Source organism: Myiozetetes cayanensis, unplaced genomic scaffold (assembly GCF_022539395.1).
Source record: "Myiozetetes cayanensis isolate MyiCay16 unplaced genomic scaffold, myiCay2020 scf1, whole genome shotgun sequence".
In the NCBI taxonomy this organism is placed as follows: domain Eukaryota; kingdom Metazoa; phylum Chordata; class Aves; order Passeriformes; family Tyrannidae; genus Myiozetetes; species Myiozetetes cayanensis.
This window is the reverse complement of record NW_026086604.1, coordinates 89,736,988-89,750,528: the sequence shown is the minus strand read 5'-3', so window position 1 is coordinate 89,750,528 and position 13,541 is coordinate 89,736,988. Positions and strand designations below refer to the sequence as shown.

General features: G+C 43.2%; 1 protein-coding gene across 1 annotated transcript; it reads left to right on the top strand.

Moving 5' to 3' along the window:
* The first annotated feature begins 1,213 nt into the window (after nucleotides 1–1,213).
* Nucleotides 1,214–5,830, top strand: NHLRC1 (NHL repeat containing E3 ubiquitin protein ligase 1). Its single transcript, XM_050321147.1, has one exon. The coding sequence runs from the start codon at nucleotides 1,217–1,219 to the stop codon at nucleotides 2,372–2,374; it is 1,158 nt and encodes a 385-aa protein (XP_050177104.1). The 5' UTR covers nucleotides 1,214–1,216; the 3' UTR covers nucleotides 2,375–5,830.
* Nucleotides 5,831–13,541: the final 7,711 nt, after the last annotated feature.

Sequence of the window (13,541 nt, the reverse complement as noted above, 5' to 3'; positions counted from 1 at the left end):
TCAATCCAGAAATTTTTTTCTGGATGCAATGTGAGAGCTGCTGAAGTTTATCTTGGACTTCCAGACACGTGATAGCCTCAGAAGGCCAGGTGCTTGGCATGAGGCTGCTGCGTGCTCCGTGATGTCCTGTGCAGGACTTTCAGGTATGTGACAACCTAGCAAGAGCAATGCCACATGCCAAACGAGCCATTTTGGGATGTGTAAGATGCCTCTGCATGTGTGTACCCTGCAGTAACTCTGAAAATACACTGTAAATACACCTTGCAGAACAAGCACATGCTGTCCATTGTACCTTAGAAGATGTGTGTCCGAGAAAGATGTCTACTAGTGATGAATGTAAATATTTTCATTGTGTTGTCTAAAGTTTCCCAGAACAGCAAGAGAAATCCGATGAAATAAAGATGCTCAGAGGGACGGACCACCTCTCCTACGAAGAAAGGCTGAGAGAGTTAGGGTTGTTCAGCCTGGAGAAGGCTCAAGGGAAACCCTATAGCGCCTTCCAGTATCTGAAGGGCCTCCAGGAGAGTTGAAAAGAAACTTTTTTCAAGGGCATGCAGTGACAGAACAACGGGTAATGGCTTCAAACTGACAGAGGATAGGTTTAGACTGGATATTAGAAAGCCATTCTTTAGTGTAAGTGTGGTGAGACACTGGCACAGATTGCCCAGAGAAGCTGTGGATGCCCCAGGCATGGAAGTGTTCAAGGCCAGGTTGGATGAGGCTCTGAGCAACCTGGCCTAGTGGGAGATGGATACCCCTGCCCATGGCAGGGGGATTGGAACTAGATGATCTTCAAGGTCCATTCCAACCATTGTATGATTCTGTGAAACCGTGGCTTACCTCCTTACTCCGGTAGGGGTGTAAATAGCATTAGAAGTGATGTGGCAACTTGGCAATTGGATGTCTGTAAGGATCTGGTGGATATATGAATAATCTGGTGGCTATATGAATCATCCGGCGGAGACGGGAGCGCTCGGGTGGATATCTGAACGCTGTGCTGGGTATCTGAATACTCTGGCCGACGCGGGAGCGCTGCGGGGCCCCAGCGGGGCGGGCAGCCCGGGCCCCTGAGCGCCGTGCCGCCGGCAGCGCCGCCCCGCCCGGGCTGGCCCGCAGGGGGCGCTCGGCCGCCTCGGCCGCGCTCAGCGCCCGCCCCGCTCGGCCCGGAGGAAGCCGAGGCGGCTCCGGGGGAGCCATCCCACCTCCTGCGGCCGGGATGGCGGCGGAGGACGAGGCGGAGCTCAGCCTGCTGGAGTGCCGGGTGTGCTTCGAGCCGTACGGCCCCGACGGGCAGCGGCGGCCGCGCAACCTGCCCTGCGGGCACGTCCTGTGCGGGGGCTGCGTGGGGGCGCTGGGCCAGCGGCGCCTGGAGTGCCCCTTCTGCCGGCGGCCCTGCGGCCCCGCCGAGACCAGCGACTGCCGCCCGCTGCTGCAGCTGCTGGAGCTCCTGGGCCCCGCCGGCCGCCTCGCCGGGGCCCTGGGCGGGAGCGCCGGCCGAGGGGCGGCCGCGCCGGCCCCCGCGGGGCTCGGTCTGCGGCTGTGCCTGGGCGGCTGGGGGTCGCTGGTGAACCCCACCGGGGTGGCGGCCTGCCGCGGCACGGGGCGCCTGGCCGTGGCACACGACGGCAAGAAGAGGATCCACGTCTTCGGGCCCAGCGGGTTGTGCCTGCAGCGGTTCGGGGAGCGGGGGGACGCGGGCAACGACGTGAAGTACCCGCTCGATGTGACGGTCACGTCGGACGGGCACGTGGTGGTCACCGACGGCGGGGACCGCTCCGTGAAGGCCTTCGATTTCGAGGGAAGGGGGGTCCTGGCGGTCCGGGAAGGCTTCCGTTTGCCCTGGGGCTTGGATGCCACCCCCAAGAGTGAAGTCATCGTGGCCGACTCGGAGGCAGGCGCTCTGTACCGCCTGACGGCCGACTTCGGAAGGGGGGAACTGAAGAAGTGTCAGATGATCCGGGCTCAGCTCGTCAGCCCCAGAGCGGTCGCGGTCTGCCAGACCTCGGGGGCTGTCGCGGTAATAGAGCACCTGAAAGCTCAAGGACTGAACAAGGACAAGGGCAGCACCCGAGTGAAGATATTCAGTGCGGAGATGGATCTCATCGGCCAGGTGGATAGCTTCGGTCTGAACCTCGTTTTCAGCTCCCAAATGTATGCTACGGCTGTGACCTTTGACAAAGAAGGTCGTGTTATAGTAACGGATGTGTGTAGCCAGGCCGTAATATGCTTAGGGAAACCCGAGGAGTTTCCCATGTTTAACCCTCTAATTAGCCAAGGGCTTTTTTATCCTGTCGGACTGACTTACATAGCAAATGATTCGCTCGTCGTTTTAGACAGTGGTGATCATTCAATAAAAATATTTAGCTCTACCTGAATGGTTTAGATGCTTACTGCTACAGGTTTAAGCTGCTTTTGGCCATAATGCATGGAAAGTTCTGGTGCTTGTAGGCACATAGAGAGGAGGTGGTTTCTGGGCTTTATGGTGAAATCACCCCCTGAGCAACATGCTGTGCTTCCTGCAAAACTTATGTTGGATCTCATGCCTACCTGTTGGGAGAAGACCTGGCTGTTGCTGGCTGTAGTCAACAATTAATCAACCAAACAAATAATTTGGCATTTTAAATCTAGCCCATACCTTGAAAACTAAACGGTTTTGGTCCTTTTTGATGAGTAATGAAAGACCAGCACCTGTGAAAGTGATGCATCATTCATTTACATTTCCCAGCACACAGTTTTCATTGTTCTTAATCATATATACACTCGTGGGGTTGACAGAGCTTCTGTTTTCAGGAATTCCAGCTTTCTTGCTTCCACAAGAAAAGAGTTTGGCTTGACAAAATGAGAGGAGAATTGGTAGCTTCCGTTCAATGTTGCCTAAATCCAGCTAAGATCATTGCAATGGAGGAGCTACCACTGATGAGTGAGTTATGTGGTGTTCAAAGCCTATTTTTTCTATACCAGGAAAACACATTTCTAGGAGGACCCTTCTCTCTACTAGTTTAGTCCCACCTTTATTAGGGTTGTACTGGAGCACTCTGTCTTCCTCTAAAATGCCCAAATTGTCTTTACCTAATCTGGTGTGTGGTTACACAGCATGGGCAGCTTTCCCTAAAAGCTCCTTTGAAGTAAGGGTGTTTAAACCACAAATCTCTTGCCTATGTAAATTTGAGTTGGCTGTGCTGCTAACACAACTGCACTTAGTAGGTTTTCAATACTGCCTGCTCCTGTTTTGGCATTAATATGATGGTTTTGCACCCAAACTGGAGGATTCAAGTGCAAATTGAAATGTTAGTGAGAAGTAATAGAGAAAGAGGGAAGTTTTTTCCCTAGGTTCAAAATGAGGTTTTGTTGATTGTGAATATATAGGAGGTTTAGATCAGTTTATATTCTCTTGAAGACAGTTTCACTATGGACACAAGTTCTGTTGCCTTGTGGAAATTACAGTATATCTAAATTATGCTGAGAAGGATTAACATCCCCACTAGAAGTCACTGCTGCTAAAATGATTACTCAGACAGTGTTAAAATGAAGTTAGATATAAATGTGAATGCTATCTGAGATAGAGACAAGTAGGTTAAAATGTCATAAAACTTTTGGAGTAATTTATTTAGTAGCTGAAATCATTAATATTAACTAATGTAATTGGAAACTCGGAGGCAATCTTTCTATCAGAAAATTTTTTATCTGACTTTTGGTCTGACTTCAGGGCATTTAATAACTGCATGTATTGCTGCACCAGTGATTTACCAAATACTTACCTTAAATTGGAGCAGTTTAGTCCTCTCATTCAGACAATGTATTAATCTGTCTTTTGTTAACATTTATATAAACAAAACAAATCTGTTAAATGCAGCTATTTGTAATGGCTAACTGAACAGTGACCTGCCACTAAATCGTGATTTGCTTATTCCTATATTGGAATAATTTAGTGAAAATTCCTCATATGTATTCATCATGGGTTTTTCTGTTACAATACAATTTCTCTATCACAGTTGCCCTGTAAATGGTTTCTTTTTCTGTCTGGAAATATCCTGCTGCAGTTGTTGTAGGGCCATTTGTTGCTACTGAAAATTATGTGGACCTGTAAACTTGGTCTTTCTCACCATTCCCTACTGCCATGCTGATCAATAAGTGCCTTTGGAAGAACCAGAAATCCTCCTTGGCTATTTTGCAGTAGGAGGTGTATGGTCCTGAGCAGAAGCCCTGTTGAGAGATCAGGAGGGAAATTTACTCAGAGAAGCATTCACTTGGATTGTATATTCCTTTCTAGGTGCCAAGGAGAAGTCTGTCTTTGAGGGATATAGAACCAATTAGAGAACACTTCCTTTAGGGAACTGCTGTGTGTCAAAAAGCATGCAATGCCATCAGTGCCATCAATGCTGTATTCATACACAATAGTTTGTTGCAGTAGCAATTCCTCTGAAGCACGGGCTGTGAGCTTTTATCTCCTTAAACCTTCATGTGCACCAGAAGCTTGGTTTTGCTTCTGGCCTCATCGATGGGCAAATTTCCTAGGATCTACCGCCATGTAGGCAACTTTGCAGTAGCTGAAATGACGATTTTTAAACATTTGACTCACACTGTTTTAAAATCTACAAAAACTCCCATTGTTAGCCATTGTGCTCCTGTCTGGTTTGGTATATGACTAGAAATCACTTGATTTTTTGGGTTTGTAAACAAAATAAACCTTGTACCTTTATTCTACCTAGTTTACTGGGTACCATCTCCTGCAGTCTCTGCTTGACCTACCTACTGAAAGCAAATGTAGACTTCTTCTCTGGATGATGCAGATGTTTTCCTTTTACTATATAGCCTGTTGCTTAGTGTTGCACAGCCCTGCATCAAAGGAACCATTACGTTCCCTCTTAATTCATTTGATGCAGGTGCCTAAATTGAGAAGCCATAATGAACTGTTATAAAACCAAATATTAAAAATTTTGAGTTCTCTGTTGTCTAAAGGAAAATGCAGCAGTAAAGCTGAAAACTTTCTTTTGACACAGAGGACAATTTAAGAGATAATGAGAAAGAGATCCACCAATACGCTGATAACAAACTAAAAAGTCTCTGACATTTTTACTTACTCTTGCCCTTTCCTTTATGTGTATATGTACATTTCCCCTATAGCTACTGCAGATATCCATTGCCTTCAGGATGACACCTTAATGCCATCTGCTTTTCAAAGGTTCAGGGGAAACTTAGTCCTGTGAATCTGTTGGAATTTAGTCATAGATTTCAGCAAAACAAAAACTTGTGTTGTGAGAGAGGGAGGGCAAATGGCGAGGGGCCCATGCTTGAACAGATATCCTTAGGTAGGTGATGTTTTTGGGTTCTGACTGGTTGTACTTGGAATGGGGATAGATAGATGTGTGCTTACCTTTAGGATAGAGTGGTGGCCATTTCATCTAGAAAGTAATGTGGAGCTGTGTCTAGTCGCTTCGGTGATAATTACTGTTGAGTTTAGTTTTAAAAAACCACCACCTTTGCATGACTCTCTGAACCTCATGCTCTAGCCATCTGGATTAAAAACAAATAAACATAATGGACAGTATCCTTCTAATGTAATCTCTTCAGCCCCCTAGTAGAGATTGCTGTGTCTGTTGTGCACACACACACTGCAATTCCTATTTGGTTTATTTTTAAGCACTGATCTCAGGTTGCTATCACTGCATACAAATATATCAGGGTATGTTTACAGTGTCAAGGAATTAAAGGAGTCAGAAGAGTTTCAGAAATGTGTATTGAAATGGTGTTCTGTAACGCATATATTTTTTGGTTGGTTTGTGAAGAAAATAATTTTAGATAAGGAATATAATCTATATTTCAGATTGATTAATGAATAGAAGGGAGAAAGTGAAAAAAAAAAAGGAAAAATTTACTTCATTTTGGCCGTTGTCCATTTGAGGATCTGTCTGTTCCTTCCAGCCCCATTACTATGCACACCAGTTTGATGTTTATATTTTCCCAAAGCATGGATGTAACACCTCCATAGCATTTTTTTAACATGGACTAATTTCAGGGGAAGAGGGGACCTCCTGTAATATCCAGCTCCCAACCGCCTAGCAGTTTTATAGAGCAGGTCCATCAAAATAATGGCCTTGAATAGAGAAGACCTTTCAATTCTGGAAGGGTTGATGGAGGTCAAAAAGCAGCTTTCTCCTCTGGGGCCCCTGTGAGTCATGGTGCTGTTGCACCCTGCACAGGAGGAATTTACTGTCTTTTCTTTCTCTTCACTGTTTGGGGTTTTTTATTACTCTTCTCAGAGGCATATCCTTATAGTTTACAAGTCACCTGTGAGTCACAGCTTGCCTCTACAGGAGTAAAAAAATACACATATTTTGCATATGAGTTTTAAACCTCACCCTTCATTCAAGCATCTCAGGACAACTGACAGATTGTTCAGAGAACAGCAAGTACCTATTTGATACAGTTACATAAACATCCAGGCTTTCCCTAAACTGCTTCCTTCATATAACACGTCTGATTCTCCTGGGCAGCTTCAAAGCTCTCTGATACAGGAGAGGTTCTCCGGGGGCAGATGATGCATTTACACCCTTTTCTCACTGCTGCTTTCCAAGAGATCTACAGATATTTCTGAACTTGGCACTCCAACCTCTCTTTGAGGCAAACACAGTACAAATGTCTTGGCCCTGCAGCTGCAGACAGAACTGAGAATCAAGGGAAGCCTTTGGCTAGATCTCAGAGTTCCCATTACAAGGTTAGTACCTTAATAAAACAGGGAAAGTCTGTATTTAATAATCCTCTTGTCTGGGAGTTGCCTTTTTGATTTTGGAAGAAGTTTTGACGTTTTGCTGATGATCTTCTAGTTACTAATTCCTCTGGTGTTTCCTACAAATCATGGAAATTAATACTTTTCTAAACCACAATGTATTCCTCGATAATTGCTTCCACTGTGCTCCACGAAGGTGTGTGGTTTCAGAGTTTTGAAATGCACTGTAAGGAGGTGTACTGCTGTGAAGCCCCATTGCAAGGATCAAGTTATGTATTTCACATTGAGGATAGAAAGGAGGAGAAGGGATGGATTCTGAACTGGAGAAAAAAAATTAATGAAAGGTGTCTGTGGCTTAAGCAGTGGGCAAACTCCACCAAGTCAGAGCACAGAGCACACCCATCATTCCAGTAAAGGGAATGCATTCTTAAGAGGTGAAGCACTTCAGCCTGGAAAATGGACAACATGATAAGGGCTGTTGCCTTTTGATTAGTATTTACCTCTGGCAGAGGAATAACCTACATTTGGACAGATTTCCCAACCACGGTTTTCAGATAGCAAACCTTAGGAGAGCTATCTGTGACAGCTTTTACTATCTGTTAGTTTGGAGCAAAAATCTGTGAGAAATTAAGATTTGGAGAAATCTAGGCATTTTAGGGAAGTATGCTCCCTGTAATTAAATAAATACATAAGCATTTTTCTAAAGATCCCTCTTAATGTAGATAGTTTTTATTCTTTGTTCACAGGTGAGCACTATATGGGCACTGAGTTGAGGTGAGAGAACAAATCCTGCTTTCATGGAATATATTGGTTTTTAAATCAGGAAAATACTGCTGCTCACAAGGTTCCATAAATATATGGAAATATATTTAAAATTCCATTTTAAATACTTCAAATATAGTTATAGGCTTTGTAATGAATAAATGGTAGGCAATTTTAAGGAAGACATAGGATAAGACATATTAATTATAGCTGTTAAAAATAAATAATTTGTTTTGAGAAAACTGTGAAGATATTAAAACCCAAAACAAAACAAAAAAAGATCAGATGTCCTTTATCAAAGCTTGCTTTTAAAACTTGTAATACGAAGAAGATGATCTTGAAAGAACTACACACCTACATAATTACAGGAGGTGGTAACTCTTACTGGGAATTTTTCCAAATATAAATAGGTGAGAGGTCAAACCCATTTGATGCTCACCCAGCATGATTTCATGAATAATACAGACGATGGAATTTAACCACTATTAACCAGTATTTAGTAACTACTGATCTATATTGAAAGTAAGAAACAAAGAAGATTTTTTTACTATCACAGACTAAGGTGCTGCCATGAGAAGAAATCTAATGTCATTAAAGATATGCTTTAGAAGAAATCTATCAAAAAGAGTCAGTGAGATTAAGTATTAAAATTGCATAATCATCTTCATTAATCAAAAGGATGTGCCTGGCTCCTTTATCTGTCATCCTTAATTAGATAGGAAATAGGGCTCTTCACTGAGTTCTCTGCCAACTTCCACTCAACTTACAGCCTGATGTTATGGAGCCAGAAGTATTTCAAATACATGTATTAGTCTTTTTCTGTTCCTATTATTACTTGAAGTGACTTGTTTGAGTTGAGGCTTGCTCTGTCATGAATAGTTTATCTGTGCAGTCACGAGTACTGCAAATGGAATTGTCCACATAAATAAGCACTGCAGGACTGGGCTTGAAGTCAGTGAGATTCAGGCTAGTGTAGAGGTTTGCCTGGGAGAAGTCTTTGCAGCAGACTTGACAATTTCTGGGAATGCTGCTTTGGGTTTTTGTATGCTGAAAGTCCTGTGCATGTTTAGAATATATTATAAGTAATTATGACTTTCAAAATCAGAAATCTTTTGTGAAAGAAATCTAATGTAATAGTTTAGCTTTTCTTATTTATTCTTTCATAACATAACAAGCCCTTGCTTGGTTCCTAACAATCCATCAGACTAATTGGATCAGTACCACACCTCCCTTTTGGGATGCGCAGTTGCTCAGGAACCAGCAGTCTGGGGCAAGACCCAGTCTGACTTGGCTTCAGTTGGGAAGTTGTCTTGCAGATCTTGAAGAGGAGGTTATTGGTCTTAGTCAAAAGGTTAGGAAAGTTACGGTGTTTTCACTGTGGTAGAGATGACACTATAGATTCTAGGTCCCAGGAAGACAATGTGAAAGGATTTCTGAGGTTTCAGAGTACTTACCCACTTTTTGTTTAATTTCACATGGAAGATTGCTGCCTTTTAAAGACCAAGTGAAAAATACCCTCTTTCTTCCCTAATATGGCAAAGTGAAATTGAAGTTACCCCAGGCCCAGCATTAGAGCTACGAGTCTTTTTACCATTAATTTTGTGATGTTCATAAAACTGTTCAGTATTTGGATGGTGTTATCATTAAAATGCAGCCAGTATTATATTTCACAGAGGTCCTGAGATAAAAAACTAAACCAGCCACTTTAAAAAAGTGTACCTTGAAGACAGAAGTAAATCTTGTCTTTCTTGTATCTCTTCCACTGGAGAAATAAAAGCCATACAGCTGAATTATTTTCATTTGTGTCAAGCAATGAACTTTTACTTGACTTGACTTGAATCTCAAGTCTATTTTCTTGATGATAAGGCTAAATTTTTGATTTCTGAAATTCAATCACATTGTTCCTATGTGTGCCTATTGCACAACCCTCACCCATTCTCCCCAGTTGGTTTAGTCACTTCCAGAACTGCATTTCTCAGTAGCTGTTGTTCAGACTCAAACTGTGTGGTGTATATGTGTGTTCACACCACTTTGATTTCAGAAGAAAGGTTAATTCCCCTGGAAGTTCTGTCCCTGTTTTAGTTTTGCTGTGTTTCTTTTCTCAAACTGCCTTTCATCTTTGCTGTCAGATTAAAGGGAGGAAACCTCAGATCACAATATGAATGGTGGGAAAGGACTTAAGTAATTCAAGGAATGCATCTGGGAGACAGGCAAGCTTTATTACAGGAGAGAAAAGGATGAAGGACTGTACAGTTTAAAATGTGTATGGATTAACAGTTTTAGGAATCCTACCCCGGCTCTCCTTGTACAGCTCCATTTGTAAGAGTGACTGTGGGAAAAATGAAATCAGTCACTATCTTGCAAGTCACTAGTTTGTTAGGGGCTTTTTTGTAGTTCTCTGTAATAGCAGCAGGCTGGTCCCAGTGATCTAGAGGTCCTCCTGTACTGGATTTTTTGGATGACTTCTGTAACTGGTCTGAGTTTCCCTGTCAAATGCTAGTGTAGACAAACTACAAGAAGCTTGGAAGCTTCCGTAGACTGTCTATTTCTCCATATTTTTAACCTGAAGAGAGCAAGCCTTTTGCCATGAGTCAAAGAGGATGAAAAAAAGGATGCCCTATGGTTGAACTGTTTAACAGTCTTCAATCCAAAAATGAGAGTAGGATCTGTTGCTGATAATTTTGTTGGTGGTGATTATGAGATTATTGTATTTGGTATGTTTTCTTCAGACTGGGGAGACTGGGAAGAGAAGTGATGGGGTGTTTGGTTTTCTAAATAATAGATCACAAATCTCATTATGCACCTTAATTAGCACCTTCAGCACTTGTTTCCACCTTCTACAGGAGCTGATGAAACCTGTTGAACTTAATGTGAATCTTCCTGTTAAATTTAACAGATAGCAGATCTGTGCTGAGCTGTCTTCTGTATGTTTTAACAAACACAATTTCACCTTCTCTCTCAAGGCTTTGTCTTACTCAGCTTCCCTACTCCCTGACTTACCAGTGCGTACTGTTCTACCTTCTAATCTCTTTCAGGCAAGGGCGTTTTTTCTTCTCCACACTTTAGGAAGATATCACATTTGGCTAGAGCATGTATTTGCAGGCATCAGAAAAAAAAAAAAAGTAATTGCATAAGGAGAAATTTTGGCTTGGCCAGCATGGTTACTAGCTCAGCTTACTTAGTAAGCAAGCTTAGTGGATGCACTCCTCCCTCCCCACCCTCCCTCTCCTCCCAGGGGCAGGGCCCCAGTCCCAAGTCTCACCCAGAATAGCCAGCAAAGTTCAGCTTCTCTCTGAGAGCAGGAAGTAAGCCAGCAAGGGGACTGTGTCTGAGTGCGGAAGGGTTAACAGGAATGCTGCTCTCCTGTTCCAAGAGGCTGCTGCCACTGATCACGCTGTTTATATTTACAGCTTTCCCACTCCTCCCTACTGTGCATAAAGCACACCTCTGAAAACAGAGCCTGAGCCCTGCTGTAAGTTAGTCAGACTATGTGTAGTATCTGATTGCTAACTGAAGAGACTTGGAGGCTGTAGACTCACCTTTTTCTACCTGTGGTAAAGCACACACCTGCACTTAGCAAATGCCCTATAATTAGTGATGCTCTGGACAATGTGATGCTCTGGACAATGTTTGTGAGCCAACTTCCTGCCCACAAATGCCCTTAATCTCAATTTGGGACTTGCAGTCACAAGAGGACTGCATGGATGTGCTGGAGTGATGCTTACATACCAGACATTCCTTATCATAAAGATGAAGAGGGGTGAGAGCTTTCTGGGTAGGGGGAATAATGGGAGGGTTGTCCTTTCCTTCAGTTCACTGGGGCCTGCCTACTGATTTAAATTGTAAATAGTGTTACAGACTAGCTGTGGCAGTTTGTTGTTTCTTAGGAGAATGATCTGATTTCTACTAATATAGAGTAGAAAAGGGAAAGAATAAAAGGAAAAATTATATATCTCTACTAATTTAACATCAATCCCTTTTCATAACTTAAATAGTTATATTAACCACAGGTAGGGGATGTCAATTCCTTTGGGACCTTGTGATCTTACTTTTTTAACAATACAAAATGGTTTCCTTTCCCTTCTCTTTCTACTACCATAACCTATTATCACCACCATGATGTTTAAAGACTGTGTGTAGTGGCATGTGTCTGGTGGGGTCAGCAGGAAAGGTTCACTGCTATTATGTCATCTAACCCAATCAAGCTTACTCTTTAAAATTCACTGGGTTTAGACCTCTGATCTCATGTGCAAGAAGCCATTCATTTGTCTAGGGAAAGAAGTCAATTAATTTCCAGACTGAGTGTGTTCCAAGACAGAAGGGCTGAGGTTGGCAGGGACCTTTGGAGTCCATCTGGTGTAACATCCCTGCCCAAGCAGGGCTGCCTGGTGCTGGTTGTGCAGGACCATATCCAGAAAGTCCTGGTTTTGAGTATTTCTAAGGATGGAGTTTCCACAACCTCCCTGGGCAACCTGTGCCAGCTCTCAGTCACCTTCACAGTGAAAAAGTGTTCCCTGATGTTCAAAGGGAACCTCCTGTGTTTCAGTTTGTGCTCATCACCTCCTGGTCTACCACTGGGCACCACTGAAAAGAGTCTGACTCCCTGCTCTTTGCACCCTCCCTTCACATATATCTCTACAGTGATAATATTCCTCCCCTTGAGCCTTCTTTCCTCCAGGCCAAACAGTTGCAGTTTTCTCAGCCCTTGTTCTTAGGAGATGCTCCAGCCCCTTAATCTCCTTTGTGGCCTTTGTTGGACTCTCGTCCACGTGTGCCTATCTCTTCTCTACTGGGGAGCCCAGAACTGGACATAGCACTCCAGGTATAACCTTATCAGTGCTGAGCAGAGGGGAAGGATCACCTCCCTTGGTCTGCTGGCAGTGCTCCTCCTAATGCAGTCCAGAATAAAAGGGCTGCATGAAAGACAGTTTACACCCATTTGTTCTTGTGCTGGTGTTTTTCCTGGAACTTCAGTAGCACCATGCTTTTAACTGGCCTGAAAGGAAGCATAAACAGCCATATCCCTTCTCAGTCTTCATTGTGCTAGACTAAACAAACTGAACTTTGTTAGTCTGCTCTTTGACAATATTCACCATTCCCCAGTTCTCCCAGTAACCCTTTTATGGGTCTGTTCCATTTTCAACTCCTTTTTCTAAATACTGGACTGAATTTTCCAGGTGACCATGTCATCCATACCTCTTCTTTCCATGTAGGAAATAATTAAAGTGATAAGAGCCCCAACTACATAGATTTTCATTATGGTATCAGTTCATTGTGAATCCAGGATGAATAACCACAGCCCCGCTCTCCCTAGTACAAACAAATTTCCAAAGGTATTTAAGTTGGGGGTGGAGTGTTTCCTGAAGTGAAAGAAAGATGGCATACAGATAATTAACATGAACAGTAACAAAAATCTAAATAAATCCACCATTTATTTCCTGGACACTTAAGAATGTGAACTACAGAGCACATGACTAGCAGTCAGAGGAGGACAGAGCCATGGCTCGTATCTGAGGTTACAATTTCAGGGATGTTAAAATCCCTGCCATAAACCAAATCCCTCCCAAGATGACAGAAGGACTCAGTTTGGATTCAGTAAAAACAGTAGTCACACTTTCCAGAGTGTAGGGGAATGTATCTGAGTGTTATAAAGACATTTTCTTGCTACCTTTTTCCCCTTTTTTACTTCCCCTTGGTTTCTTTGCTTTAGCTGTGTTATTCTGCTTCTAAGCTCATTTATTTCTATTAATAGGACTTTTCATCTGTAGGTAGTAATGACCATTAAAATTCCCACAGTAATTTGAAACTATTTCTCCGTTCTAAGTGATAGGAGATGGGGAACAGAGCTCCCTGCCCTTCAGTGAGTGGAGCAAAGAGATTATCATCAGCAGAATGGTCATGGAGTTCAATGTAGCTAAAACTGAGCAGCTCCTCTCACAGGCGGGTTAGTTTCACTCACTGTACTGAATCTTGGGACAAAGTTTCTAAAAGACTATTGCAATATTGCATCAGAGGCAGGGAGAAGACATCATATCTGATCAGCGAAATCACA

Bases quoted from the DNA above. Each gene is read 5' to 3' on its own strand.
- NHLRC1 (XM_050321147.1), top strand. From the start codon at position 1,217: ATGGCGGCGGAGGACGAGGCGGAGCTCAGCCTGCTGGAGTGCCGGGTG.